The 24,199-nt window shown below is 48.6% G+C and overlaps 11 protein-coding genes across 11 annotated transcripts; 5 read left to right on the forward strand and 6 right to left on the reverse strand.

The window, feature by feature from the left end:
• Nucleotides 1–136: 136 nt before the first annotated feature.
• K444DRAFT_606293 (formamidase-like protein) lies at nucleotides 137–2,592 on the forward strand. Its single transcript, XM_024878957.1, has 13 exons — nucleotides 137–343; nucleotides 395–419; nucleotides 469–622; nucleotides 673–677; nucleotides 730–784; nucleotides 888–894; nucleotides 1,040–1,147; nucleotides 1,203–1,362; nucleotides 1,415–1,731; nucleotides 1,874–1,916; nucleotides 1,964–2,072; nucleotides 2,128–2,144; nucleotides 2,278–2,592. Exons 1-13 carry the CDS (start codon nucleotides 200–202, stop codon nucleotides 2,496–2,498), a joined length of 1,365 nt encoding a protein of 454 aa, XP_024744257.1. The 5' UTR covers nucleotides 137–199; the 3' UTR covers nucleotides 2,499–2,592.
• K444DRAFT_658428 (uncharacterized protein) lies at nucleotides 2,358–4,699 on the reverse strand. Its single transcript, XM_024886256.1, has 3 exons — nucleotides 4,497–4,699; nucleotides 4,326–4,445; nucleotides 2,358–4,277 (listed from the first exon to the last, which is right to left on the reverse strand). The coding sequence occupies exons 1-3, from the start codon at nucleotides 4,546–4,548 to the stop codon at nucleotides 2,734–2,736; spliced, it is 1,716 nt and encodes a 571-aa protein (XP_024744258.1). The 5' UTR covers nucleotides 4,549–4,699; the 3' UTR covers nucleotides 2,358–2,733.
• A 197-nt stretch (nucleotides 4,700–4,896) lies between these two features.
• Nucleotides 4,897–7,709, reverse strand: K444DRAFT_550707 (Sec34-domain-containing protein). The gene is made up of 5 exons (XM_024876515.1): nucleotides 7,587–7,709; nucleotides 7,250–7,527; nucleotides 6,861–7,200; nucleotides 5,684–6,712; nucleotides 4,897–5,627 (listed from the first exon to the last, which is right to left on the reverse strand). The coding sequence occupies exons 1-5, from the start codon at nucleotides 7,695–7,697 to the stop codon at nucleotides 5,115–5,117; spliced, it is 2,271 nt and encodes a 756-aa protein (XP_024744259.1). The 5' UTR covers nucleotides 7,698–7,709; the 3' UTR covers nucleotides 4,897–5,114.
• A 160-nt stretch (nucleotides 7,710–7,869) lies between these two features.
• Nucleotides 7,870–10,117, forward strand: K444DRAFT_606296 (mitochondrial protein-like protein Fmp25). The gene has a single exon (XM_024878958.1). It carries the CDS (start codon nucleotides 7,899–7,901, stop codon nucleotides 9,660–9,662), a length of 1,764 nt encoding a protein of 587 aa, XP_024744260.1. The 5' UTR covers nucleotides 7,870–7,898; the 3' UTR covers nucleotides 9,663–10,117.
• K444DRAFT_639349 (ribosomal protein S26e) lies at nucleotides 10,002–10,696 on the reverse strand (the record flags this gene model as incomplete). Its single annotated transcript, XM_024884370.1, has 5 exons — nucleotides 10,002–10,116; nucleotides 10,194–10,296; nucleotides 10,351–10,382; nucleotides 10,432–10,527; nucleotides 10,674–10,696. 5 exons carry the CDS (start codon nucleotides 10,694–10,696, stop codon nucleotides 10,002–10,004), a joined length of 369 nt encoding a protein of 122 aa, XP_024744261.1.
• A 217-nt stretch (nucleotides 10,697–10,913) lies between these two features.
• K444DRAFT_606298 (putative ubiquitin-40S ribosomal protein S27a) lies at nucleotides 10,914–11,952 on the forward strand. The gene is made up of 3 exons (XM_024878959.1): nucleotides 10,914–10,957; nucleotides 11,026–11,392; nucleotides 11,444–11,952. Exons 1-3 carry the CDS (start codon nucleotides 10,950–10,952, stop codon nucleotides 11,534–11,536), a joined length of 468 nt encoding a protein of 155 aa, XP_024744262.1. The 5' UTR covers nucleotides 10,914–10,949; the 3' UTR covers nucleotides 11,537–11,952.
• Nucleotides 11,953–13,551: 1,599 nt separating this feature from the next.
• K444DRAFT_516276 (glycoside hydrolase family 18 protein) lies at nucleotides 13,552–14,992 on the reverse strand (the record flags this gene model as incomplete). Its single annotated transcript, XM_024873670.1, has 3 exons — nucleotides 13,552–13,714; nucleotides 13,876–14,748; nucleotides 14,844–14,992. The coding sequence occupies 3 exons, from the start codon at nucleotides 14,990–14,992 to the stop codon at nucleotides 13,552–13,554; spliced, it is 1,185 nt and encodes a 394-aa protein (XP_024744263.1).
• A 909-nt stretch (nucleotides 14,993–15,901) lies between these two features.
• Nucleotides 15,902–16,873, reverse strand: K444DRAFT_516042 (Hsp40 co-chaperone-like protein Jid1; the record flags this gene model as incomplete). Its single annotated transcript, XM_024873646.1, has 1 exon — nucleotides 15,902–16,873. The coding sequence occupies one exon, from the start codon at nucleotides 16,871–16,873 to the stop codon at nucleotides 15,902–15,904; it is 972 nt and encodes a 323-aa protein (XP_024744264.1).
• Nucleotides 16,874–17,193: 320 nt separating this feature from the next.
• Nucleotides 17,194–19,303, forward strand: K444DRAFT_606302 (uncharacterized protein). The gene is made up of 2 exons (XM_024878960.1): nucleotides 17,194–17,601; nucleotides 17,682–19,303. The coding sequence occupies exons 1-2, from the start codon at nucleotides 17,210–17,212 to the stop codon at nucleotides 18,985–18,987; spliced, it is 1,698 nt and encodes a 565-aa protein (XP_024744265.1). The 5' UTR covers nucleotides 17,194–17,209; the 3' UTR covers nucleotides 18,988–19,303.
• Nucleotides 19,304–19,475: 172 nt separating this feature from the next.
• On the reverse strand, nucleotides 19,476–21,654 carry K444DRAFT_639352 (Prenylcysteine oxidase; the record flags this gene model as incomplete). Its single annotated transcript, XM_024884371.1, has 4 exons — nucleotides 19,476–19,744; nucleotides 19,827–20,496; nucleotides 20,545–21,071; nucleotides 21,492–21,654. 4 exons carry the CDS (start codon nucleotides 21,652–21,654, stop codon nucleotides 19,476–19,478), a joined length of 1,629 nt encoding a protein of 542 aa, XP_024744266.1.
• A 184-nt stretch (nucleotides 21,655–21,838) lies between these two features.
• Nucleotides 21,839–24,020, forward strand: K444DRAFT_606303 (T-complex protein 1 zeta subunit). Its single transcript, XM_024878961.1, has 6 exons — nucleotides 21,839–21,964; nucleotides 22,013–22,107; nucleotides 22,157–22,178; nucleotides 22,237–22,473; nucleotides 22,521–23,520; nucleotides 23,569–24,020. The coding sequence occupies exons 1-6, from the start codon at nucleotides 21,923–21,925 to the stop codon at nucleotides 23,796–23,798; spliced, it is 1,626 nt and encodes a 541-aa protein (XP_024744267.1). The 5' UTR covers nucleotides 21,839–21,922; the 3' UTR covers nucleotides 23,799–24,020.
• The last annotated feature ends 179 nt before the right edge of the window (nucleotides 24,021–24,199 follow it).

Raw genomic sequence — 24,199 nt, forward strand, 5'->3', positions numbered from 1 at the left:
ACTACCCCATTCGTTCCCTTCTTACAAGTAAATTGATGGTCAATAGATGACCAATTCTCGAAGTGCGGGGCTGATACCATTTTCGCTTTTAAATTTGCCTCTCTTTCTCATCTTTTCGACTTTGCTACAACTCAATCGTCCTTTCCAATTCCGTTTTACTACCAAGTTACCCCACCTTGATCCCATACTCACCTTCACAATGGGTCTAACTGGGATAAGAAATGTGTGTAAAGTCTCACTAGGCATTCCCGCGGAGAAGCAGCCTCAGCTCCACAACAGATGGCATCCAGATATCCCCTTTGCAGGATCAATTAAGAATGGGGAGACTGTGAAGATTGAGTGCGTATGTATAATCCCAACCCAAAGACTGACTACCTGTTTACTCCTCAAATAGGTTGATTGGACTGGCGGACAAATCGGTAAGCGCAATAGACATTCGTCAATTACCTCCTGCTCATCGGACTTTAGGAAACAATGACAGCGCAGATGACATGAAGAATGTTGACCTCACTCGGATCCATTACCTCTCCGGACCATTTGAGATTGAGACTGCGGAGCCTGGAGATGTCTTACTCGTTGAGATCATGGACGTTCAACCTTTCGAAGATTCTCCATGGGGGTTGTAAGTTCTTTGGACCCATTCATATAGCTTTCTTGCTAACATTGTTCAAGTACTGGTGCGTTGAATATATGATGTTGCTCGCAGGCGGAAACTAAGTTGACCTCTAGGGGTTTTCGACAAAAGCAATGGTGGTGGGTTTTTGGATGAGATCTACCCTACTGCGTACGTATACCGTCTTTGGTACTACATCGATACAGTGTAGTACTGAGGCCCCTCGTTCTTTTGAGCACCATCCTGATCATGTGACTGACCGCCTCACTCCTAGTGCCAAAGTAAGTCCCAACTTCTCGGGGTATTAATCCCTCTTATAGCAATGTTCAACAACTCTTGAGAACATTCTACTAGCATTGTCTGACAGCCGCTGGAACATTCTACTCCCGAAAATAGCTGAACGATGTATGCTGACTCCGAGTTTTGGCCATCTGGGACTTCGAAGGCATATATTGTACCTCTCGCCATATCCCCCACGTTAAATTCGCAGGCCTGATCCATCCCGGAATCTTGGGCTGCGCTCCATCTGCCGAGGTCAGTCACGAAGGCACTCAGCAGCCCAAGTAGAATATTGATAAGTTACGGACAGGTTCTAGCAACATGGAACAAGCGTGAAGGAGAGCTCATCGCTGCGAACAAGCTTGATCGAATTGTGGCGCAACCACCCAACGAGATTAACGTTCATGCCGGCTCTGCATCGGAGGAGGTCAAAGCAAAAGTTGGCAAGGAGGGAGCTAGAACCATCCCAGGTTTGCCATTGGATCCGTAGGAGTCTTGGACATCTTATTGACTTGCAAATAGGACGGCCCGAGCATGGTGGAAACTGTGACATCAAGAATCTGAGCCGTGGCAGTAAAGTCTACCTCCCCATCCATGTCAAAGGCGCCAAGTTCAGTGTCGGGGATCTTCACTTTTCCCAGGGAGACGGCGAGATCTCATTCTGCGGTGCCATTGAAATGGCTGGTGTGATTACCATTAACTTCAAGGTCATGAAGAACGGAATGGCTGATTTGGGGATGAAATCTCCACTCTATCTTCCGGGACCGGTTGAGCCTCATTATGGACCTGGTCGCTACTTGACTTTTGAAGGGTTCTCTGTTGATGAGCATGGGAAGCAGGTTAGTACCAAGTCAAATTTCTAGGGTATCGAATGTTCAGAACGATTTGGAACATTGAAGAAGTCTCCTTTCATCTGAATATTTTGAGATGAAAAGATGGATTCGGACTCTCGTCCGAAACGGCTGCTGACAAGATTCGCAGCACTATATGGACGTCACGGTAGCCTACCGTCAAACCACACTCCGTAAGTCTCTCGTCATGCTCTCGCACTTATCAATGCTTACAACATAGGTTGCATTGAGTACCTCCGCCGTTTTGGCTACTCAGATTACCAAGTCTATCTACTACTCTCATGTGCTCCTGTTCAAGGTCATGTCGCAGGAATCGTTGACATCCCCAAGTACCTGCCCTCTATTTCCCTATACCCCTTGACCGTAGCTAATTAGTCCAACTAGCGCCTGCACAACTCTTGGTACGTTTTCATAGCATCTCCCGGAGCCATTATTTGCCACTTCGCTTTCTGGCGAGTTAGCTACTTACTCCTTGTCTCAACGCCAATTCCATACACCATTTTTGAAGTAATAGCTGACTGATATTCTGGGTAGGCCTCCCAATGGACATCTTCGACTTCGATATTTCTCCCACGGGCGCAGCGAAGAGGCTCGACATGGGCAGTTGCGCTTTCGAGACCGGTGTCAAGGAGGGTAAAGTATCGCAGGGGGGCAAGAATAGCGAGATTAGTTGGGGTGGAGGGCTGACATTTAAGGAGAAGGATATCAACGTTGTGGAGAGTTTGAAGGAGAAGTTTTATGGTTCTAGTTCTTGAGCAATGAGTCAGACGATTAATATGCCAGATTGCCAAGGTACAATGTAGCCTTTGAAAATCATGCCAATTCATTTCAATTCATAAACACACGTCATAAAGAATGAGATGGCTTGCGAGTGAAGAAGGGACTTCAACCGTATAATTTTCACTACGTCTATTCCACGTCTCAATCATAGATTCCGACAACGCCAGTAAATGCATTTCTCCTCTCACTCCCCAACTCCTCCATGCTAAATTAGAAATCCCACTGACACCACTCCTGCTTCGGCGGGACCAACGGGATCATACCCCCTTCAAACCCACCATTACTCCTCGCGTACTCATAAGCATTCTTCACCTCATCCGTGTACTGCTCTGGCTCTGCTTCAGCCCATTTATTAGGCGGCGGCGGTCCGTTCGGAAACCAGATCTTCTGCCACGTTCCGGCGGAACTTTGAGTCCCTGGCTCGCCGTCCTTGTAGATTACGCGTTTGTCTTTCCAGGTGAGGAGACGCCCGTTGCCGTCGCGGGTGCTGTATTGCGAGAGCGATGGGTGGTCGGTGAGGGATGTGGAGCCATTGGTGAAGGGTTGTGATTGATGTTGAGCTGGGGGAGGACCGCCGAACGGGTTAGCGTTCGGTTGTGTAGGTGCACTTGGAGTCGGGTTGCCGAATGGATTCGCGGCTGGTTGAGAAACTAGCTGTGGGTTGCCAAAGGGGTTCGGCGCTGGTTGTACAGTCAATTGTGGATTGCCGAAGGGACTTGAAGCTGCCGGTGCTGCTCCCCAGGGGCTTGGCTGTGTTGTTGCAGGTCCTCCGAAGGGATTCTTCGGTGCTGGAGATGGAGCTCCAAATGGACCGGGTGTATTTCCAAACGGGTTTGGCTGAGTAGATGGGTTCTGAGGCCCAAGTGGATTTGGATTTTGAGTAGATGGTGCTCCAAACGGGTTCGCTTGAGGCTGTAAGTTGCCTCCAAAAGGAACGGGTGCTGCTGGTTGTCCTCCAAACGGATTCGGCTTTTGTCCTAAAGCTGAAGGTTGTCCGAAAGCTCCTCCTGAAGGCTGCCCAAACGCTCCTGACGGTGCTCCAAACGGATTCGGTTTCTGTCCCAATGCTGAAGGCTGGCCAAATGCTCCGCCTCCTCCAAGCCCTGTTGGAGCTCCAAATGCTGTTGGCGCCCCAAACGGATTCGGCTTCTGCCCCAAAGCTGAAGCCTGACCAAAACCCCCTCCAGAAGGCTGCCCAAATGGTCCAGAGGGTGCTCCAAATGGGCTCGGCTTTTGTCCTAAAGCTGGAGGCTGACCAAATGCCCCTCCTGGCGCTTGGCCAAAAGCGCCTGCCTGAGATCGTGCTCCAAAGGCCGGCGCTGCAGCTGGCTGACTTGATGTACTGATAGGATATTCCTGCGTGCGTTGGAAAACGCCTCGTTGTGACCCCGCGCTGGCAGCCTGACTCTCCCTGCAGATATCTGTCCGATTTGGATGCTCATTCTCAGCTTTGATTATGTAGTTGATAGCTCCATCCACATCGTTAAGTGCTGTCTGCACCTGTTGCTCCGCAGCTTGGTATATCTTGTCCGCCTCTTGCACAGCAGGTTGAGGATTTCCACTCGCAACTCCCATGTAGTGTAGCAGCCGTAGCTCTTCAAAGCTCTGCTCCCGTTGCGGCCCTCCAAACAATTGTGCCGGCGCTCCTCGCCCAGGTCCATACGCTGACAAGATCCATTGTGGCCTCTCTGCGGAAAGATCTGAGACTATGGACGGTTTATCGAGGCCATAGGGAGGCGCTACAGCCATTGAGGCTTTAGAATTGTCAGTAACAATTCACTTTTCGTGTGGTGTGTTCTTACATCCACCTCTGTAGCCATTGTTGTTCCTTGAGTTGTCTGAATTTTGAAGAGGCGCAAAACGGTTGGTACTGGGAAGATCTCGAGATGAAGAAGCTCCAGGGTGTTCAAATCTGCAGTTGTCTTGGAGATTTTATCAGTCTCGACTCGGATATTGAGACGGATCCCACTCACTTCCATTCCTGCATGTGCCTTGCTGCCAGAACTTGCATACTATTGGCGGCATCGTCCTTGTCGCAAAGAGGACCCGAATTAATTGTGGTCAAGACGCGCATCGCTGAATTTCATGGCATACTTGAAAGGATCGACCTCTAAGTTGGTGACAACGGCTGGAGGGTTTCGTGCGGTTCGTCGGAATGCGGGTCTTTGGGAGGCAGCCACAATTCAAGGTGGACGCGATCTACCTTGTACCGCGTTGCCTCGTTCGTCAAAATTTTATATCTCGTGACTTTCCAAGAATTCACAAAAAAAGGGGAGAGGATGTGTCTATCTTTTTCTATTAAAAAAATTAAGTATGGTTTATTTAATCAGTCGTATTAGGTGAATTAGATATATCATTGAAGGTGGAGAGGAAGGGGGAACTAATTCACGATATTTGGATTTCAAAGGCCGGACCGTTCCAGCAACTACATAAAGAGTGAAGAACTATTCTTCAGCTTTGATTATCCTCCGCAATGCAGGCCTAGGAGTCTTTTCATCATAGGCCTTGTTAAGCACTGCACTCAAGTCCCTGGCAGTGCCTTCTCTCTCTCTCTCTGCTCCGCCAAATCGCACAACGCGAATGCTGAAAATTTATTCTTCAGCTCTGATCATCTTCCACAATGCAGCCCTAGTTGTCTCATCATCGAATACCTTATTCAGCATCGCGTCCAACTCCTTGGCAACGCCCTCCCTCTTCTGGTCATCCTTCTCCGCCAAGCGAGCTTGCCAGTTTTTCGTGAATGCGGTAATCTGCTGAACGAGAACCTTCTCAAGCTCCTTTCTCGCATCCAAAACTCGGTCAACAACTGCCGGGAGAAGTTCACCCTTCACGAGAGGCCTGATGTACGCAAGAGGATTGAAGAGTTGTCTCCTGTTCTGAAGCTCCTGAATAGTCTCCCAAATAGGGGTGAAGTCGAATTCGGCTGACTGTCGAACGGAATCAGGGATTTCGTGCGTCATGAAGAGGTTTTCGATGAGCATGAGGTTCTTGATGAGGAAAAGTTGTGCGTCCATAATGACGCTGTTGCGCTTGATGACTGTGGCTGCCTTTTGAAGGGATTCTGTCGTCTGGTGGACAATATCGTAGAGGACGTCACCGCTTCTCTGGGCAGATAGTTAGCGAACAGACTTGATAAAATGATAATACCATGCAGTCTTACCGGTCTATCATAAGAGCCTTCGTTGTACATTACCAAAAGCTTGACCGCGGTCTGAACAGTAGGATAGGCGTTCAAGGCCGTGGGGGCTTGCAGATTAGGATCGTCGGACTTTTCAGTAGCAGTTTGGCCAGTGCTGGATTTCTTCCTCTCTCCCGCAAGTGGAATATACTTCGTGGTAAATCTGAGGTCTTCCTGCGATGGCTTGAATTGCTCGATCTCTCCCGCAGCTTTTATGAACAACAAGTCCATCGTTGGCCAAAGATACTTGCTGAGCAAAACCTGAGCTATCCACCTTCGACCGTCTGCTGGTTGGTCCGCATCTGACTCCTCATCGCCAGAAGATATGTACGTTGTTTCCAACCAGTTGACCAAATAGCAGATCCGTGGCAGATTCCCATGGCCCAAGTACGCTGAAAGGAACGTGTTGAGGGTGACTAGGTGCGACAAAGCGTTGTCATGGAGTCTCTCGGCATAATTAGCAGTCTTGTTCCAGAATACCATGCCATGATACTCTGTCAACAATGGGCCGTCATGAAAAAACTTGAACATTAGAGTCTGCTCGTTGTGGCAGGTGTCCAAGACATATTGAACTGAGCGTCTTGCGAGGGCCTCGAAATCCCCCTCAGAAATCGAATCAGCAGTTCCCAGTTTGCGAAGATTCTTCAAAACCACCGGTGGGACTTGCTCACGGCTTTTGAGGTATGCCTGTAGAATATCGTTGTACAAGTTGTGATAGTGTTGCACGTATGAGCGTCGTTCCTTCGTATCCTGTTCACGCCCAAATGCAAATTCTTGATATTGCAAGAACCTCTTCAACTGTGGTCCGCGATCCTCAAGTATCTTCTCAAACTTGCCATAGAGCAGGACGTATTCGGATGTCTCGTTATGTACCTTGAGGCGCAGCTGCTTTGCAACATCATCAGACACCTCCTTAAGAGCAGATGCAAAGTCCATTTGGATGAGATTGAGAGCTCTTTCCAGGAGTGTAGTGTATCGAGTTTTGTAGACGGTTGAGTCTCGATAGTTTGGCTGTGAAGGTTAGCTACTTCACGCTTCCTTCTCCATTCAATTATGAGATGCGTGCAGGTGTACGTGACAGCTCGTGCGCTTGGAGCCCTGCACTAACTTTGCAACAAAATTACAGGAAATTGGCGGCGGAATGGGACGGAAAACTTACATGTTGGTCCATAAAATCTATACATGTGTTTAGGTTCAGCAACATGTCCAAAAAGTCGTCACTCCTCACAAGCCTGCCAGCCCCTGGGGCATTGAGGCGCCTTGTCAAAGGCTCCAGGTACGCATAGTACTGTAGATCCGTCCCAACTTCATCTGCCAGATCACGGATACGTTTCTGGTCAGCCAGCAAGTCTTCGCACTGAGCTTGGAACGCTGTTGTCTCTGATTCAACAGTCTTGAACGACTCGGAAAGGCCCGCCAGTAAATTTAAAGCCGATGTAGTATCGCTGAGCAAACTGTCAAGATGCCTTTCAGACAAGCCTAACTGGTCCCGATAGAGTCTTCTTTGAATGAGCATGACGGCCACGTAATATGGGAAGAATGCCATACTGATACTCCTCTTGACTTGCATCCAAGAGATCATCCTCAAGCTCTTCGAACTGCAGTGCAAAAGGAACCTTTCCCACTTTGCTATCAAAGGTCTCAAGGACATCTTCTGGTTTTGAATGCCTGGCTTCTTTTTTGAGGTAGTCCATTGCAACTTCATAAAAGTCACTGTATGACTTTGCTCTCCTGGCAAGGGTAGCCTGAGGAGGGCCTTTCAGTCCGGAAGTCTCCTCAAAGAGTTCCATGATCGGATCTGAAGAGCCGGGTATTTGGCTTCCTCCCTGTTCGATCCATCAGTACAAGTTCATGTCTTCACAGCTTGGCTCGGTTGCGGACTGACATTTGTCTGTTTCAACAAGGACTCTTTCCGTCGATGCTTGGTGCCCTGTGTAGACACATCATCCTTCTTATGTGAGTCCGGCACAAAAGCGTACCAGGAATCTTCATACATGGTTGTTTGTTTTTTCACTCGATATTGAAAGGAAGGCTGATGGATTTGGAAACGCGAAGCGATTTGTGGTTGGACGCTCGGACCAAGCAAGGTTTGCGTTCAAGGATGATCTTGACCAACGTACTAGCCCCAAGTCAAGTCGTCATTGAAGACGAGGCTGAAGAAAACAACAAGGCCTTCAATGAACTGAAATTGGTCAAGATGATTGCCTCCAAAGCAATCCCTCGGTGTATCTCAATTGCTCAGCGAGCACGCCAACGGCCGGGAGGATCTGGTTTGCTCCAGAAAAGGTGCTTTCGATCGGCCAATCGATCACGGGTTGCTGTTGCAGGCAGGTCTTCTCCCAAACCCCGGACGGCTGGGCTTCTCCTCTCCCTCACTGTTGGGGGAGGATTCCTTTATGCATTGGGTTATCCCAGAAGTCTTCATGCGGAGGTGATCCCGGCACCTGCTGAGGTCAAGTTTGAGGAACCTAGACGGAAGGCAAGCTCAAGGGAGGACAACCGAGACCTGATCAGCTCCCAACACCTGCAAGTAAAGAAGTCTTGGGAAAACCCTGGAGTCTATTGTTGGGGATCGAACTCGGGGAAGCTGATATATGATTCCGACGAGCCCAATATCAAATTGCCTAGGAGACTCCCCTTTTTTGATGGAAAGCTCCTCCGGGATCTCAAATTGGATAGGAATTTTGGAGCCGCCATCACAGAAAACGGAGATTTACTCCAATGGGGAACTGGGTACTCTGCATCAACTCTGGAGCCGACGCCCACTTTAAGAGGAAAAGATCTCGTCAAGTTAGCCATTTCGAGAGACCGAATCTTAGCCCTCTCATCCCGGGGACAAGTGTACTCAATCCCTGCATCTCAAGTTGATCAAATTGAAGGTCAAAAACCTTCAGAGAATTCCTGGATTCCATTCTGGAAAGGAAGATCAAATATCAGCCATCGAAAGGTCAACCCAAGCAATCTGGCATGGGGGGAGAAAATTTCGGACATCAGCAGCGGTCTTGAACACTGCCTCCTCTTAACATCCAAAGGCCGCGTATTCTCAGCAGCTTCCGGCACGGAAGATTTCCCAACAAAAGGTCAGCTTGGCATCCCAGGACTGACTTGGACAACAAGACCCGAGGGAGCTTACGATCAACCACATGAGATTTCTACCTTGAGGGGCTTTGAGATTGTGAAAATTGTAGCCGGTGATTATCACTCTTTGGTGGTGGACAACCAAGGTCGTGTGTTCGCTTTTGGAGACAACAGTTTGGGTCAATTGGGATTCGATTGCAACCCTGAAGCGCCAACAGTCGACGCTCCCTCCCTACTTGCCATCGATCGGCTGTACAAAGGAACAAACATGGTTCCTCGTGTTACAGATGTTGCAGCTGGCGGTGTAAACAGTTTCTTTACTGTCGATGCTACACGGATAGCTGGACAAGGAGAAGAAGATCCTCGAGGTATTGGTCGTATTACGGCAGATACTTGGTCATGCGGCCAAGGAATATGGGGCGGTTTAGGTAACGGGCGGTGGACACATGTTCAAAGCACTCCAACGAAGATCAAAGCTTTATCCGGCCTTTTCGAGTACGACGAAGTCAAGAACGCCGTGGTCCCCATTCGTTTGGCACATTTATCAGTTGGATCAACACACATGTCAGCGGTTATGAGCAACATTAGCCATGTTGGAGCGAGTGATAGAAGTTCTGAGCACGACACGAATTGGGGTGCGGATGTTCTGTGGTGGGGTGGCAACGAGTACTATCAATTGGGAACCGGGAAGCGGAACAATGTCAACAATCCAGTTTACATTGCACCGTTAGATGTCGAAGCAGACAAGGAGAAGGGAAGGAGAGAGGAGCATAGGTTCCAGATCACTCCTAGGAAGAAGATCAAAATCAACGGAAGGAGTGTCAGTGTGGAGCAGAGGATCGAATGTGGAAGAGGGGTGACAGCTATATATTCTGGGACATGATTTGATGATGAGAAGTCTGCTTCTTCGTTGTACTTGTTGTTTGTATAATTTATTCGAGATTGGCTGGGTGGGTTGGCTGTACAGTACACACTACTCAATCTATAGGCCAAATCCGTGGACCTGATCCTCAACTCAAGTTCCAGTTCCTGAACATCAAGTTTCGAGATGGTAAAACCCCTGTAGTGTTCAATGAGTGGTTGGACACGTTTGAAAACCGTCATCTTTTGTGATCAATGTATTTGGCCAAGCAAGCTCATTTATTCGAGTCTAGCCTTAAAGAAGTACATCCCATTTTCCATGCAATATTGACTCCCATTCCATATTCGCCCAAATGAACCTTTATGCTTGAGTAGTCTTGGCAGCCGCCTGGTTGGGATTGACCTTCTTTCCGTCTTTGTTGTATCGGACTCTTGGCGGGGGTGCTCTGTTGCGACGACCTTCACGGGAACGGACACTGAGAGAATTGTCAGCCCTGCTGTTCTCAAGAGAGGAAGGATGTTCGACCAAGGTTCTTCTCAGTGCGTGACGTACCGGACAATCTTGCCATGGATGGCGCAGGAGACACAGTACTGCAACTTGAGGTACATCTTGGGAACTGTGTATTCTGGGAATACGGATGCGTCCGAGATATCACCTAAAAGGCGTCAGTATGATATTTCTTCAGTTTGAGTATTTTGAGGGCACAAACGAATCGCTGCCGACTCTACCATGTTTCGAATGCTAGAGACAGAGTCAGTAGGCTTTTTGGAGGTGGGGTACTGAGACGAACGTGAATCTCTTTATCGCCTTGTCCTTGGGAGTGCATCGCGAGCAGTTGGAGCATCTGATGGGCTTGACATGGCCACGGCCTTTCTTGTTACGTCCGCTATAACCAATGTATTAGCACCTGGTCGAAATATTGACGTCCAAATTTTATTGTTCATCATTGCCCGCGATCTTCGCTTTCGCTGAGACAAGGGAGAGTTGATAATGGAGGAATCGGAGAGGGTGATGGAGGGAGGAGTATCGTACTTGGACGCGCGCTTCTTGACCATGATTGCGGATTCTGAACTGGTATGTAGCTCGAATCTCCGTTGCTGGGTGATGTTGAAATTTCGAGGTTCGAGATATCGAAATCTAAGCGAGCGGAAGGAGCGACATAGGGTAGAAAGCCCTGAAACCACGCTGACTAAGCTAGTTCCACGCTAGCGCCACATTTTGTGATAAATCCATTTCAACCCCGAACTTTCTTTTCCCCGCGACAACACCTGCACCAAGCTAAGGAAGAGAATACGTTCTCTAGGCACGATGCAAATGTAAGCTCCCTGAGGCTTCCTTCTGCTACACACAGCGAAAATTCCGAATTCGAGACTGACAAACCCAGCTTCGTCAAGACCCTCACGGGCAAGACGATCACCCTTGAGGTGGAGTCTTCCGATACCATCGACAATGTCAAGTCGAAAATCCAAGACAAGGAGGGCATCCCACCCGACCAGCAACGCCTGATCTTCGCTGGCAAGCAACTCGAAGACGGTCGTACCCTCTCCGACTACAACATCCAGAAGGAATCGACCCTCCATCTCGTCCTTCGCCTCCGAGGTGGCGCCAAGAAGCGCAAGAAGAAGGTTTACACTACGCCAAAGAAGATCAAGCACAAGCGCAAGAAGACCAAGTTGGCTGTGCTCAAGTACTACAAGGTGGATGGCGATGGAAAGATCGAGCGCCTTCGCAGAGAGTGCCCAACTCCAGACGTGAGTTTTGCTCGGAAAATCGCGAATGGGGCGAGTGCTAACAAGTTACAGTGCGGTGCCGGTGTTTTCATGGCTGCTATGCACGATCGCCAATACTGCGGACGCTGCCACCTTACCTACATCTTCGATGATGCCGGAAAGTAGAGGAGTGAGGAGAGAATATGGAGTGGATAGCTTCTGAAAGGCTTTGCTGTATCTAAAGGATCGTCAAATGCATCACGGTTGCTGACAAGCAATGGGACTGTTCTGTGAAGTTGAAAGTTTGAATCGACTAGGAATGGACTTTGTGATCTGCTACGGAAGTGTTCCAAGATTCCGCCTCTATGTTTGCAAATGGAGCTCAAGTTACCCATGACTCCCTCACTGCCTCCCTTCGTTTGCTCAAGTTGAGCCATGCGCAATACTGCTGGAGGCAGGCACTGAAATGTCCGAATTTACCATCGAGATATCCGAGTCACATTTCACCTCAAATGATATTCCACAAGATTCTCCAAGCTGCTCATTCATCTCCCTGCCTTCAAGTCGAAGGCACTGTTGTAATGTACGCTACAAATCCTCGTGCTAAACAAAATTAGTGGCTGAAGACAACTTCATTACAAAGTAATCACCTATGGTCAAGACGGGTGGACGAGGGTGCATTGAAAAACAGTATACGCCTCCCCAACTTCACTGTTTGAGAAAAATCAAGTTTTGAATGGAATGAAAAGGCGCACTTATTTCTCTTTTGGTCTTCACTTTGCTCTAGTTTGCTTTTCCAAAATTTCCGCGTCATTTGATCCTTCGGCTTTCCTTGCCCTTTATTTTAAGAAATAGGCCTCGATGCCGCGGAATTCTTTGCTCTCCGATACTCCTCCTTCTCTTCGTCTCTTTGCGTTTCAGCTGCTCGGTGCTCCAGGCTCAGGTTTCTCCTAGATGCTAGTCAGACGCTGGCTCGTCTACCATTCACTGAAGCACCATAGAATCAACTCACAATGCAATAAGTTTTGTCAAATTCAGGTGGTTGGAAGCCTTGATACTCTGATTATCGAAGACTGGGAAGCCCCTTAAAAGTACAAATCCACTAGTCTCCCACTAGTCCCCCATCCCCCTGGCTGCCTTAGGCCCATAAGCTTGGCATATTTCAACAAGTTTCTCATTCAAGGTCTTGCTTACTTGTTTTTTGAATTTCGGGCCAGGATCAACGAACAGTGTAGCTTCATGGACAATCGCATTCAGCGTATCCCAAGCAAAGCTCTCTTTCTCATCAGTGGCATTCTTGTCCTCAACTGGGATACAAATTGTGGAGGCAGACTGTACGAAAACCGATTGCTTCAGCCTTGGATGAATTGTCTCCGGAACTTGATTAACAAGGCTTTGAGAGGATATTGGAAAGTCATGCTGGCTTTCGTTCTAGACTGCATTAACAACAGTGTCATGAGTCTGGTGTGGGATGTCGTACTTCATGAAATGGTCGTGTGATTTATTGATCAATGTCCTTCTAGGGTTGAGTGACTCGTACCATTCTCGAGTAACACGAATTTCTTTGTGAGATGAAGTAGTGTGCGAACTCCGAAAGGGGGGGTGGTATATGCGGACAATGCCCAAGCGAGGTGTGAAAAGTTGGGTTTGAACCCTTCAGAACATATTTTGCGATGATGGAGTAAAATTTGAATGAACGAATAGACGCTATATAAAGATTACAAATGTTGGTTCTCGCCTGTTATTTGTGGCTTCAGATTATTGGTGTGGACAAGCCAAGGGAGCTGTTGTGGACCATGATGTATCCCTCGATCTGGACTTCGCCATTCAACTTAAAACCCCGATTCCCAAGGCGACTAGAAGTACTTCATTTGCTTTTTCAGTACCAAGTAGAACAATGGAGGGACAAACCAAGTGGTGCTCATGTCAGTCCCCGGTCCAATTGAGCATTTAGGAGCCTCCTCTCCGAATGTGCCTTCACTGATTTGGACATTAAAATTCTTCCCCTTTCGAAGTCCTGGTAATCTCCGACTTGAATAAGGACAATGAATTTATGCTCGTGGCGTCCACCGAATGCTTCTGGAAACCCGCCATTGCAACCATCCGCGCAGAAGATATTGGAAAACGTTGGAGATCAACGATGTTTATTCCAGAGAATCCATCCATGTGTTACTCCCTAACGGCTTGGTAGATCGGCAACCCTAACCGTTAAACCCATTCCTCACATTCTCGAATTTCGACTGCGGATACTCTACACAATTCTTCGTGCGTTGCAACGACCCCAAAACACCCACCACATTCCCAACCAAGCTCTGCTCCCCCGCCTTATCCGCACTACTCTCCCACCACATCACACCTCCAAGCCTGTCATCGAATTAGTATGGAGTTTTGTTGAATTTCTGAAGCGAGTCCAGGAGCTGGGGAGCCAAGCTCTCGAGACATGAATGCGTATGCTGTCTCCCGCGAAGCTCCCAGGCTCTCAGCTCCTAGAGGAAAACAACAATTCGTTATGGAAATAAGCTTACCCATGCCTCTTAATCCACTCCGCCTTCTCCCTCGCCATCCGTGGCGTATCATACGTAACCAAGTGCTTTCTCGCCCCATCATAACTATACGTCGCTCTGGCCTCCTCATCATACCTCTCCTCTGCCCCCTTCAATGGCAACGCCTTATAATCAAACACACCGTTCTCCCAACTACCCTGCCCAACCCCGCTAAATGGCATCCCCAACCCATCCGTATTCTCAAACGCTCGCCCGTACAATGGCATACCCAGCACAATCTTCGAAACCACTACACCCTGTTTTCGATAATGCTCAACCGCTTCCTCGGTATTAAACGGCGTAGCTACACTATTTCCCCTTGAAGCCTTTAAATTCGCTTGATGACCCGTAATCTGGTCCCAGGAACCAGAATAATCATATGCCATTAGATTCCAGAAGTCCAGATACTTATCCATACCGGCGATATCCATGATCGTGTAGTTTTGCGGCCCGGCGGGACAGGCGACTGTGAGTTCAAAGTGGTGTGGCTTAGGGAGGGTAGAGGAGTAGGCGTCCATTGCTTCTCTGCAAGCTTGCAGCAGGAGGACGAAGTGGGCGGCCTCGGATTGGGATTTGGGATATTCCCAGTCAAGGTCTAGGCCATCGAAGCCGCAGTCTTTTATTAGGGACACAGCGGAGGAGGCAAATTGGGAACGGCCGGCGTGAGTGGATGCTGGGGCGGCGAAGTTGGAGGAAAACGTCCAACCGCCTATGCTGAGAAGGACTTTTAGTGAGCGGTTTTGCTGCTTGAGGAGGTTGAGTTGCTTGAGGCAGCCGTAGAGGTTGTCCCCGACGTCGTTCCATGAGTCGCCGTCGAAATGGATGTCTTTGTCTGCCCAAACATCTGTGAGGTATCTGTATCAGTGTCAGAAAAATTGCAATGAGACTGACTCTTGATAACAGGTAGAAATACTTCATTGCTTTAAATACAAATTTGGAGTTGAACTTACACCTCTCCACTCTCAGGCCGGACATTGGCAAAGGCATATAGAACATGCGTCAACTTGTCAGCTGGCAAGTCCTGCGGCCTGAATTTCCTCCCATAGATAGCCCAGTTCACGAAGTACGAAACAGCTCGATAGCCATCACCTCCACCCATCTTTGCGTTGGCGGGTTCAGGGTTGGTGAAGGCTGAGAGTGGTGAGGCTGAGAATTGAAAATGTGAGAAGAGAAGGGCTGTCGAGATGACAAGAGGAGCTAGGAAAAGTGCAAGTCGTTGTAAAGAGGCCACTTTGTGAGTCTTGGGCGGAGTTATTTTGAGGAGTTTTATGCGTCGAAGAGGGTGGATGGGGTTGTGCCGGACTATTTGAAACAGGAACACAGAGTTGACATTGTGGGGTCCAATCACGAGGCTTAGCGAGACAATGACGAAGCTGGCGATGTGGCTTGGCAGGCAACAATCTGTGAGATCTTTGATTTGGGGGATCTTCATTCAAAGCAAGGGTAAGGTTTCAGGGGTTGGGGTAAGTTGATGATAGGCTCTTGGTGCGCAGAAAAAGCGGCACTCTTTTTCAAAATCCCAAGTGTAAGTTGGACATTTCATTGGACTTGATGATTCCCGAGATACGGGGAGAAGTACACTCTGAAAGTACTAGAGCCTAAGGGCACATTCATGGGACAAATATCTGAAATGTTCCAGCTTGACTTGAGACATCAGTGGGCTTTTCGTCCAATATAAATGAGGTTACATTCACGTGGATGACGTCTTAAGTGTAAATCTGCTTTCATTCCAATCATTGACTCTTAAATCGTAAACCATTGATTAACTGCAGCCCCGATGACTTTGTCGGAGCTGGAAGTTACATTCCTGGGCCGTTCTCAAACCGCTCCCTGTCGACGTTAGAAGACCAGATTTCATTTTTGAGCTTCGATCCAGGAGACCCATGCGGGAATCAGGCGCGGTATGAGTGTAGAGGGTCGACCGCACCTCGAAATCAAAATATCCCTCGCTCGAGTCTGGACTTTTCTCAGATAACTCAAATTGACCTGCAACAATGGACACCCATCCTTATCCATCCTTAGGATTGTTCTTCTGATGATAGATGTCCACTGGCCGGTCTTTGATATCTTCGCTAGAGCAGATCTCAGGCGGCGGAAGAACCCTTCTGTAACTTTCTTCCTTCGGATCCGTCACACCATATCCGTATAGATCTCTTTGCTTCAAGAAGCTTTCAATCCTCTCCTCACGGCTGCCATAAGCACTCATCGCCTCCTTCCTCCTCCGCATCAAATCCTTAGAAACGGTTTTGTGAAGAGCATCCCTCTGTTCAAGAAAGCTAATAGAATAATTTCCGGCCCGTGTAGCTTGAGTCATGCCCCCAAAAGCAGCAAATGTCAAAATTAACCCCACGAAAGCAGCGTTCGAAACATGTCTTGGTTCTTGTGGTCCCTTTCCCTCACGCTGATACCACTTCTCCCAGTCTTCCCAGGTAGCGTTCTGGCTTGGACCACTAGGTCCTCCACCCCACCCTCTCCCACTGTGACCCCCCCATGTAGCTGGTTGCTCTGATGAATCTCGAGGACGGAGAACATCTGGTTGGCCATTCCATCCCGCTCCATATATGTCGTAAGCACCCCGCTTGACCGGATCTGACAATATATCGTTTGCAGCAACTACAAGCCTGTATCTCTCTAGCTTCGTAGCATACGGTAATCCGCTGCAGTCATCGGGGTCGTGTCGATCAGGGTGGTATAGCTTCACAAGCTCGTAGAATCTCTTCTTCGAATAAGGTGATCCTTTTTTCTGGTTGAAGATCTGGTATGGGGTCGGGATGGCGTTCGCAGACGTTATTTCTGGCCAACGAAGGCTTCCATGGTCATGCCTGGTATGGCCATCCGAGACGATAGCATATGAACGGCATTGCTGTTGTTTTGCTCGAGATCCCGGAGGCTGGAATGGTGACGTCTTTGATGGTGGCGCTGAGGAGTGGAAAGCATGTAGATTGGTGCTTGACAGCAGGATTCCGGATTTCTTCAACATGGCTGACGGAGAGCCAGCTCAATCACTGGCACATTTTGATCATTAGTGAGAGGGAAGAGGGTGGTATGCCTCGCTCCTTCCTCACTCAAGATATCGTGTGAGAAGGTTTACCCAAGTCCGGTCCTATTTAGTGCCTCCTCGGCTGTCGATAAGGAGACCCTCCGAAAGCTTATCGGAACGCGTCTCCAAAAGTCAATAAGAAGTCCATTCTTCTCGATCTATCTCCCGCGTCATCTTCTTCCCTCTTGCACAAAGAGCACCAACACGTCCATATGAGTGCACTTGCTCGCTCTAAAGCACAATCGTCTTCTGCATTGCGTCCCTCAAGCCTCTACCATGAAGTGGTTCCCTCTCAAACGTCGGCTTCTGCCTCGGCCGAGATCGTCCAACTCCCAACCGACCGATCTTCCCGTCAAGTCCGGTGACAAGTATGATGAAGCTTCAGGGCAAGTGTACAGAGAAACATATGTCTCCATTCCGAGCGGTAATGACCAAGACTGGGCTCGAAAGAGACACGTCGTTCGCGAGCAGCACGAGAAGGACCATCTTGGCTACGAACCAGCCTATGGCGCCGAACATCCGAAGACCAGAGCTTCCAAAGGTGGTAGATCTCTGCAAGACATCGCTATGGATACCGTGCTCGACAATATTGCTAATATCACCTTGGAGTACCTCGAGTCTCTTCCCTCTGTGTTGGTGGATCGTATCTGGTCTGAAGTAAATCAGAGGTCGGTTTCCACTAACGCTTCCTTTGCCCAAGGATTCGAATTGTGCCGTTATAGATTTGAACTGACATGCCTACTTCTAGTACTAGGATGTCTTTTGACGTGTGGAAAACTTTCTCGAAATTGCTTCAAAATCGAAACGAAACCACACTCAGAACCTTGAGATACCGTGAAGCAATCGAATCCCCGAGATCCCCTCTAGAGACATATACCTCCCCCTTGGCCTCAAACTCCTTCGAATTCATAACTATCCTCAGTATCACAACAGCATTCAACTTACGTGACCTTGTCAAGCTGTCTGAGATTCCGAATATTGGCGTTCTTGAAATCGTTAGGACATCCGGAACAGTTCAGTGCGTCATCTCAGATCGAGTGGTTCGGGCCTGGAGTCTCGCGGCTGTGAACGACGGAGCGTTCAAAGTCCTGAGAATTCTCAGACTTTGGAACCAGTTGGACGTCACAGGCAAATCGCTGAGCTACCTCAAGGACTTCCCTGCTCTCGGTGTCTATGATGTTCGAGGCTGCGGTTTTAATCTTCGTTCCCCTACCGACGCTCGTCTTCTAGGCTGGAAACCGACCGTCGATCGTAGCGTGCTCAATGTCCTGCATGCTGCTTGTGTTGAAAGAGCAATCATCTTGCGGGAAAACCTTGGCTTAGATCCTCAGCCCATCCGCAGAGCATCCGCCAAACAACTCTGGGATGGGGCCAAAGTCTGGAAGCTTCCTCGTGGAGAGGTGGCTGCTTTTCTGACTCGAGATGAGACGTCCAGTCCAGGGACCCCAAGAATCGCCGAATTCGCCCTAGACTTGAATAGGCTGAGCGCAGCTGCAGATAGGGTTGCAAGAATCAATCCAGGAATCGAGGGCAATTTTCGGGCCTACTTCTGGGAAACAATGGATGACTACACCTTTGAAGCGAGCCGGATGAAGATGACTTGGGAATTCCAGCTCTACTCAGCGTATGCTCGACTTGGAGAGCTCAGAAATGATCGTGATTTGTTGAGAGCCGGAATTGATATTGGAGATCAAGCAATGGTGGGTAAAGAGTTGATTAATTCCGTCCCTGTGGTTTCGATTCGTCTTGGTCCAACATCCCCGGAATTGCGTCCTACCTCCGCAGGCAACGGCTCCCACAAGTCAACTTACGGTAGTGCAATGGCCAGTAATAACTCCTACTCGTCGAATCGAATCGCAAGCCGCTCTGACTTCGATCCCAAGAACTTGTGCTTCATTCGAGTCGAGGTCCCCTTGGAAGCACAAGAATCAGCAGCTACAACCCTTGGACAAGGGAAGAAGACTAAAGAATCCGGACGAAAGCGAAACAGCTTCATGAGTTTGGCGGAAAGTAAAAGGATGAAACTGAGCGAGGTTTTAGAATCCTTCCTTTGAAAACAATGTTTGCGATATTGCGGGAGTTTCATTGGAGTTTGCGATGTTGCAGCAACGATACCCCCATGAGTTCTTTCTTTTCATTTGATTTGCAGGCGCGAGAACAATGATACCCAGGAGTTTGCGGATTGGAGTTGCGGTGGTTTATGAGAGATGCTTGAGCTGGGGACTTATGGTCGTACCCATTCCGAACAATGGGGAGCTTGTGAAATGCGTGAGACCTGGCTGGGGTTTGCATGTAAGACTGAATTAGCTCTCACTCGAGATAACACCTCGCCCAAGTCTAGAAAAGTAAATGAAAAACTTGGAAAAACTGGAAAACTACTTGGCCATGACTCCTCGCAGGATGAACCCCCTCCGGCTCTGGATAGCTGGATGAAGCAAACCTTCAGAACCGCTTGGCTCCGAGGGATGGACTGAAAGCTGCTGGATTTTATACAACCTACACAATTTACAATCTCCAATTTCCTCTCCCTCCTGCGGCGAAATCACAGCTCCCCTTTAACGACCTTCTGCTCGCCTTCTCCTGCTCCAAAAATATTCAAATAATCATCCACAACTAGCCGCGCAACATTCTTCCCCATCAGCGCACTCGTCTCCATCGTGCTGATGAAACTCTCCATCCCGCTTGTGTAGTAGAAACCTCGTGCTAGCTCGGGGTCTTCGAAGGTGATGCGTGGAAAGAGGTAGGGGTAGGAGAACCATTTGTGGGGGTGGAACCAGGTTACTGGGGAGTGGGAGTTGATGGTTGTGAGGTCTTCGGGGGCTATTTATAGGGAGGGAGGGTTACTGTAAGTGATTGCCAGTTTGGATGGAGGAGAAAAGGGAAGGGCTCTTACCGTGAACGTTCAGTATTTCAGAGAGGAAAGACGAAGTAACAGCTTTCGGCGAAAAGATCTTATAGAGATGTTCTTTCTCCAACGTCTCAGGGTTTACCACGGTTCGTAAAGTCGAAATGCTAAAGAAGCCCGGTGAGCCAACACTATCTTCTAGTTTCTCTGATAGTGGGGCGTCTTTCGGGAGGGTAGTCAAGATCGAGGAAGGGACTTCGTCTTTCGGTGATAGGTTGAGAAATGTTTGGTTTATTGCGTGGGGGGAGGTGAAGAGTGTTACGTGGAGCGTTACGTAGGGGATTTCGTCGGGGACGTGTTTGATGAGGCCGTCGGCGAGAGCGAGTTGCGAGAATTGGAGGGGTGCGGCGAGGATGATGGTGTCGAATGATTCTTCGTTCGTTGACAGATTACCAGTGAGAGAGTCAGTGGTGCTGGTTTTGAGCGAGTATTTCGATTTTGATTTTGAGATGGAGGTTACGGCTGTGTTGAGGAGGGTGGAGGCGTTGGAGGCGTTGAGCATGCCCGCGAAGATTTGCCAGTTGCCGCCTTGGATTTGCATTGCTCCTTCGACAGCCATGCAGACCATTGATCCAAGACCATGGATCAGGTTGAGATTTTGTCCATAGTTGACTCGAGTAGTGGCTTGGATGATGTCGGTAGCAAATTTGGACCCGATCTGAAGATAATTAGCAGTTGATCAAACTCCGCGTCTTGCAAGACTTACATTATTAGCTGCCAGGAATTGCTCTCCAGTCATTGAAGTCACAGGTGTGAGACCCAAGTCCAGAGCCCTATCGGACAAGGACCTGAAAGGAAAGAAGGGATATTCATAAAGCTTGAGGAGCTTGGCGGAAACGTCCTTCACCAAGCGCTGGGTTCGAATAGGGGCAAGTCCATACTTCCACAAAAGTTTGGTAACATCCCAGTAGTACCACCCACTTTCTTTCTGCTTGTACACAAATTCTTTGCCATCCCAGATACCAAGAAGTTCTCCACCATCTGTTTCGGGTGTTGATTCCTTGGGTTTAAGGCCAAGAGCTTCGCTTGAGTTCTTCAAAATTGGGTTGGCCTCAACGAAAAGACTTGCGCCGAGTTCGACGGGCTCCAGAAGGTTTCCATATGCATTGACGGTGGTTGAACGGCCGCCTACATAGGATGAGCGCTCAAAGACTGTGATGTTGAGTGAGAGCCCGGATTCGGAGGCGAATTGTTGCAAGTAATATGCTGTGGAGGATCCAGCCGCTCCAGCGCCTGAATATCATCAGCTTCTGCAACTGTTTGATGACGATGCTGTCCTAAAAACTAAGAAAACATTTCACAGTGCATCTCAGGACTTCCTGGCAAACTGGATGTCTGCAATGAGCTTTCATCCCCGTTTGTTCAGGTGATGAGCGAAAGACTGGGAGAAAAGGGATTTGAGACAATGAGATGGGATCTTTCCTGGGTTAATAGTAGAAGTATTGAAGGACTGAACAAAAAATAACTTGTGGAAGCAAAGATCGACACTGTACGGACAGCTTCAGCCTTCCGAGCCGGTTTCGACGCCACATTCTTCTCGAACTTGTTCTAGAGCTAGAGATCGAGCACTATACTCCGAAAATGTGCAATTATTGATTAGGAAATACTCCTGACGGGGGACTAAGCTTGATGAATCAATGAAATTTAACATACCAATAATTGCAACTCTTTTGGCGTTTGCATCTGGGTAAACAATGTCCTGCGAATCAGGAGTCGCGTGAACAGATGTGAAGGGCCAAATGCCTTTGCTCTGGCCACAAAGCAAGGCCACGATGAGCGTAAGCACAAGGTTGCAGCCTGAGTAATACATCTTCATGGGGCTGTGTATCGTTAGTTGTTTATCTCGTTTGACGCGACCTCTCAGATCGTCAGCCTCGTCTTTCAAAAGATGTCAAGCTGCATTGTCTAGGCTACCGTAGCACCGAGCACGGAAGCCGCTAGGACCACTAGCGTGGCAGGGAAGTCGCGAGCCTTCCATTCGCGTCGAACATGAAAAAAGCTTCGAGCTCTGATAATTTTCTGAATGACATATCAAGGCTCCTGAGTACTCAAACACATCCTTCCGATCATCACTCCATACCAAGATGTCTGCCGCGCAGCTTCTCAACCCGAAAGCTGAGTCCAGGGTCCGTCTTTTGCTGCTCTAGAAGAAAATATCTACTAACACTGCGTAGAGAAGAGGAGAAGCTCTACGAGTCAACATCAGTGCTGGTGAAGGTCTACAAGATGTTCTGAAATCCAATTTGGGTCCTTTAGGGACGATCAAGATGTTTGTACATGCTCTCCAACCTATTTTGATCATGACTAATAGCTCCGAGGCTTGTGGACGGTGCAGGCGCGGTACGAAAATGCTCACGTCCTCTTGATGATCCCTATTCTGATATCTGGTTTTGTGCAGATCAAACTTACAAAAGATGGAAATGTCCTGTTACGCGAGATGCAGATACAAAATCCTACTGCAGTCATGATTGCGAGAGCAGCGACAGCCCAAGACGATATTTGTGGTGATGGGACCACGTCTGTTGTGTTGCTTGTTGGTGAACTTCTGAAGCAGGCAGACAGATATATTTCAGAGGGTTTACATCCAAGAATCATCACAGATGGCTATGAGATTGCTAAGACGGAGTCTTTGAAGGTAAATTGCAGTTTGGGTTCCATCAGCTGTTGCTAAGGACCCTCTAGTTTCTGGACACATTCAAGCTGGAGAGAGAAGTAGACCGTGAACTGTTGCTATCCGTTGCTCGCACTTCCCTCTCGACAAAGCTCAACCACACCCTGGCCGAGAAGCTCACGCCTGACATCGTCGATGCTGTACTCGCCATCTACCAACCACCTGCGAAGCCCGACTTACACATGATCGAAATCATGAAGATGCAACATCGAACTGCCTCGGAGACTCAGCTCATTCGAGGACTAGCATTAGATCATGGTGCCAGACACCCGGATATGCCAAAGAGAGTGGAAAACGCATTCATCTTGAGTCTGAACGTCAGCTTAGAGTATGAGAAGTCAGAGATCAACTCCGGTTTCTACTACTCAAGCGCAGACCAACGAGACAAGCTGGTTGAGAGCGAGCGTAGATTCGTTGATGAGAAGTTACGGAAGATTGTGGAATTAAAGAAGGAGGTGTGCGGCAACGATCCGAAGAAGGGCTTTGTTATTATCAACCAGAAGGGAATCGACCCCCTCTCGCTTGATGTTTTGGTCAAGAATGGTATTTTTGCTCTGAGACGAGCAAAGAGACGGAATATGGAGAGATTACAGTTGATCTGTGGTGGCACTGCACAGAACAGCGTGGATGATTTGACTCCAGATGTTCTGGGTTGGGCAGGTCTCGTGTACGAGCATCAGCTGGGAGAGGAGAAGTACACGTTTATCGAAGACGTCAAGGAGCCAAAGTCTGTGACGATTCTCATCAAGGGCCCAAATCAGCACACCATCACGCAGATCAGTGATGCGGTCCGCGATGGCCTTCGAAGTGTCTACAACATGATTGTCGACAAGAGCGTCGTCCCAGGCGCAGGGGCTTTCCAGGTAGCTTGTGCAACGCACCTGAACAGCGAGGCTTTCCGCAAGACTGTCAAGGGAAAGGCGAAGTGGGGTGTTCAGGCATTTGCAGATGCTCTTCTGATCATTCCAAAGACGCTTGCGGCAAACGCTGGACATGATATTCAGGACGCACGTAAGCATTTCCGTTCTTATCAAATTCATACTGCTGACATTCCTGTAGTTGCAACTCTCCAAGATGCGCACAATGAGGGCAACATCGTTGGTCTTGACTTGAAGACTGGCGATCCCATGGACCCTGTTCTCGAGGGCGTATACGACTCTTTTCGTGTACTCAGGAATGCAATCGCGTCAAGTTCTGGCATTGCATCAAACCTTCTTCTTTGCGACGAGATGCTCAAGGCAAGACAGATGGGTAGACAAGGCGGACCGGGACCTGGAATGGATGAGTAGATCGGTTGATTATAACTGCGGCGCTCTCTCAATCTTCGACGGCACTTGGTGGCGTAAAAGCTACCTCTTGCGATTCTCGTTGGGACAATGTAACACAGCAAATGTACAACACTCAGCCATGGGGCAGAGGGCATGTAGCGGATGATTAGATAGCATTCAGTCACGAAATGAAAAGAACGACCAAAGGCCCTTCAAACATACTTCGTCAACTCAATATAGGTGGTGAAAGATGCTATGTACATGTCTCTAAGTCTATGGCTCTCCTTTGAGGGATTGTAGGAATGTCCTGCCGAGCTTGCCTAAAATACGTCCTAGTTACTGCAATTGCTTTTGCCAAGATGCCAAGAATTCAATAAGTCGAGCAAGTGCGAGTTTTAGAGAATCGTGATTGGCCTGTCGCA

The sequence above is a fragment of the Hyaloscypha bicolor genome (genome assembly GCF_002865645.1).
Source record: "Hyaloscypha bicolor E unplaced genomic scaffold K444scaffold_10, whole genome shotgun sequence".
NCBI lineage: Eukaryota > Fungi > Ascomycota > Leotiomycetes > Helotiales > Hyaloscyphaceae > Hyaloscypha > Hyaloscypha bicolor.

Coding starts and splice junctions, on each gene's coding strand:
- K444DRAFT_606293 (XM_024878957.1), top strand. CDS start 200: ATGGGTCTAACTGGGATAAGAAATGTGTGTAAAGTCTCACTAGGCATT. Junction 420..468: donor TTGGACTGGCGGACAAATCG/GTAAGCGCAATA, acceptor ATCGGACTTTAG/GAAACAATGACAGCGCAGAT. Junction 1,363..1,414: donor GGGAGCTAGAACCATCCCAG/GTTTGCCATTGG, acceptor ACTTGCAAATAG/GACGGCCCGAGCATGGTGGA.
- K444DRAFT_658428 (XM_024886256.1), bottom strand. CDS start 4,548: ATGCCGCCAATAGTATGCAAGTTCTGGCAGCAAGGCACATGCAGGAAT. Junction 4,446..4,496: donor AGGCACATGCAGGAATGGAA/GTGAGTGGGATC, acceptor AAAATCTCCAAG/ACAACTGCAGATTTGAACAC. Junction 4,278..4,325: donor CAATGGCTACAGAGGTGGAT/GTAAGAACACAC, acceptor ACAATTCTAAAG/CCTCAATGGCTGTAGCGCCT.
- K444DRAFT_550707 (XM_024876515.1), bottom strand. CDS start 7,697: ATGTATGAAGATTCCTGGTACGCTTTTGTGCCGGACTCACATAAGAAG. Junction 7,528..7,586: donor CCTTGTTGAAACAGACAAAT/GTCAGTCCGCAA, acceptor TGGATCGAACAG/GGAGGAAGCCAAATACCCGG. Junction 6,713..6,860: donor TAGATTTTATGGACCAACAT/GTAAGTTTTCCG, acceptor TAACCTTCACAG/CCAAACTATCGAGACTCAAC.
- K444DRAFT_606296 (XM_024878958.1), top strand. CDS start 7,899: ATGATTGCCTCCAAAGCAATCCCTCGGTGTATCTCAATTGCTCAGCGA.
- K444DRAFT_606298 (XM_024878959.1), top strand. Junction 11,393..11,443: donor GAGAGTGCCCAACTCCAGAC/GTGAGTTTTGCT, acceptor AACAAGTTACAG/TGCGGTGCCGGTGTTTTCAT.
- K444DRAFT_606302 (XM_024878960.1), top strand. CDS start 17,210: ATGAAGTGGTTCCCTCTCAAACGTCGGCTTCTGCCTCGGCCGAGATCG. Junction 17,602..17,681: donor TGGTCTGAAGTAAATCAGAG/GTCGGTTTCCAC, acceptor GCCTACTTCTAG/TACTAGGATGTCTTTTGACG.
- K444DRAFT_606303 (XM_024878961.1), top strand. CDS start 21,923: ATGTCTGCCGCGCAGCTTCTCAACCCGAAAGCTGAGTCCAGG. Junction 22,179..22,236: donor TTGTGGACGGTGCAGGCGCG/GTACGAAAATGC, acceptor GGTTTTGTGCAG/ATCAAACTTACAAAAGATGG. Junction 23,521..23,568: donor ACATGATATTCAGGACGCAC/GTAAGCATTTCC, acceptor ACATTCCTGTAG/TTGCAACTCTCCAAGATGCG.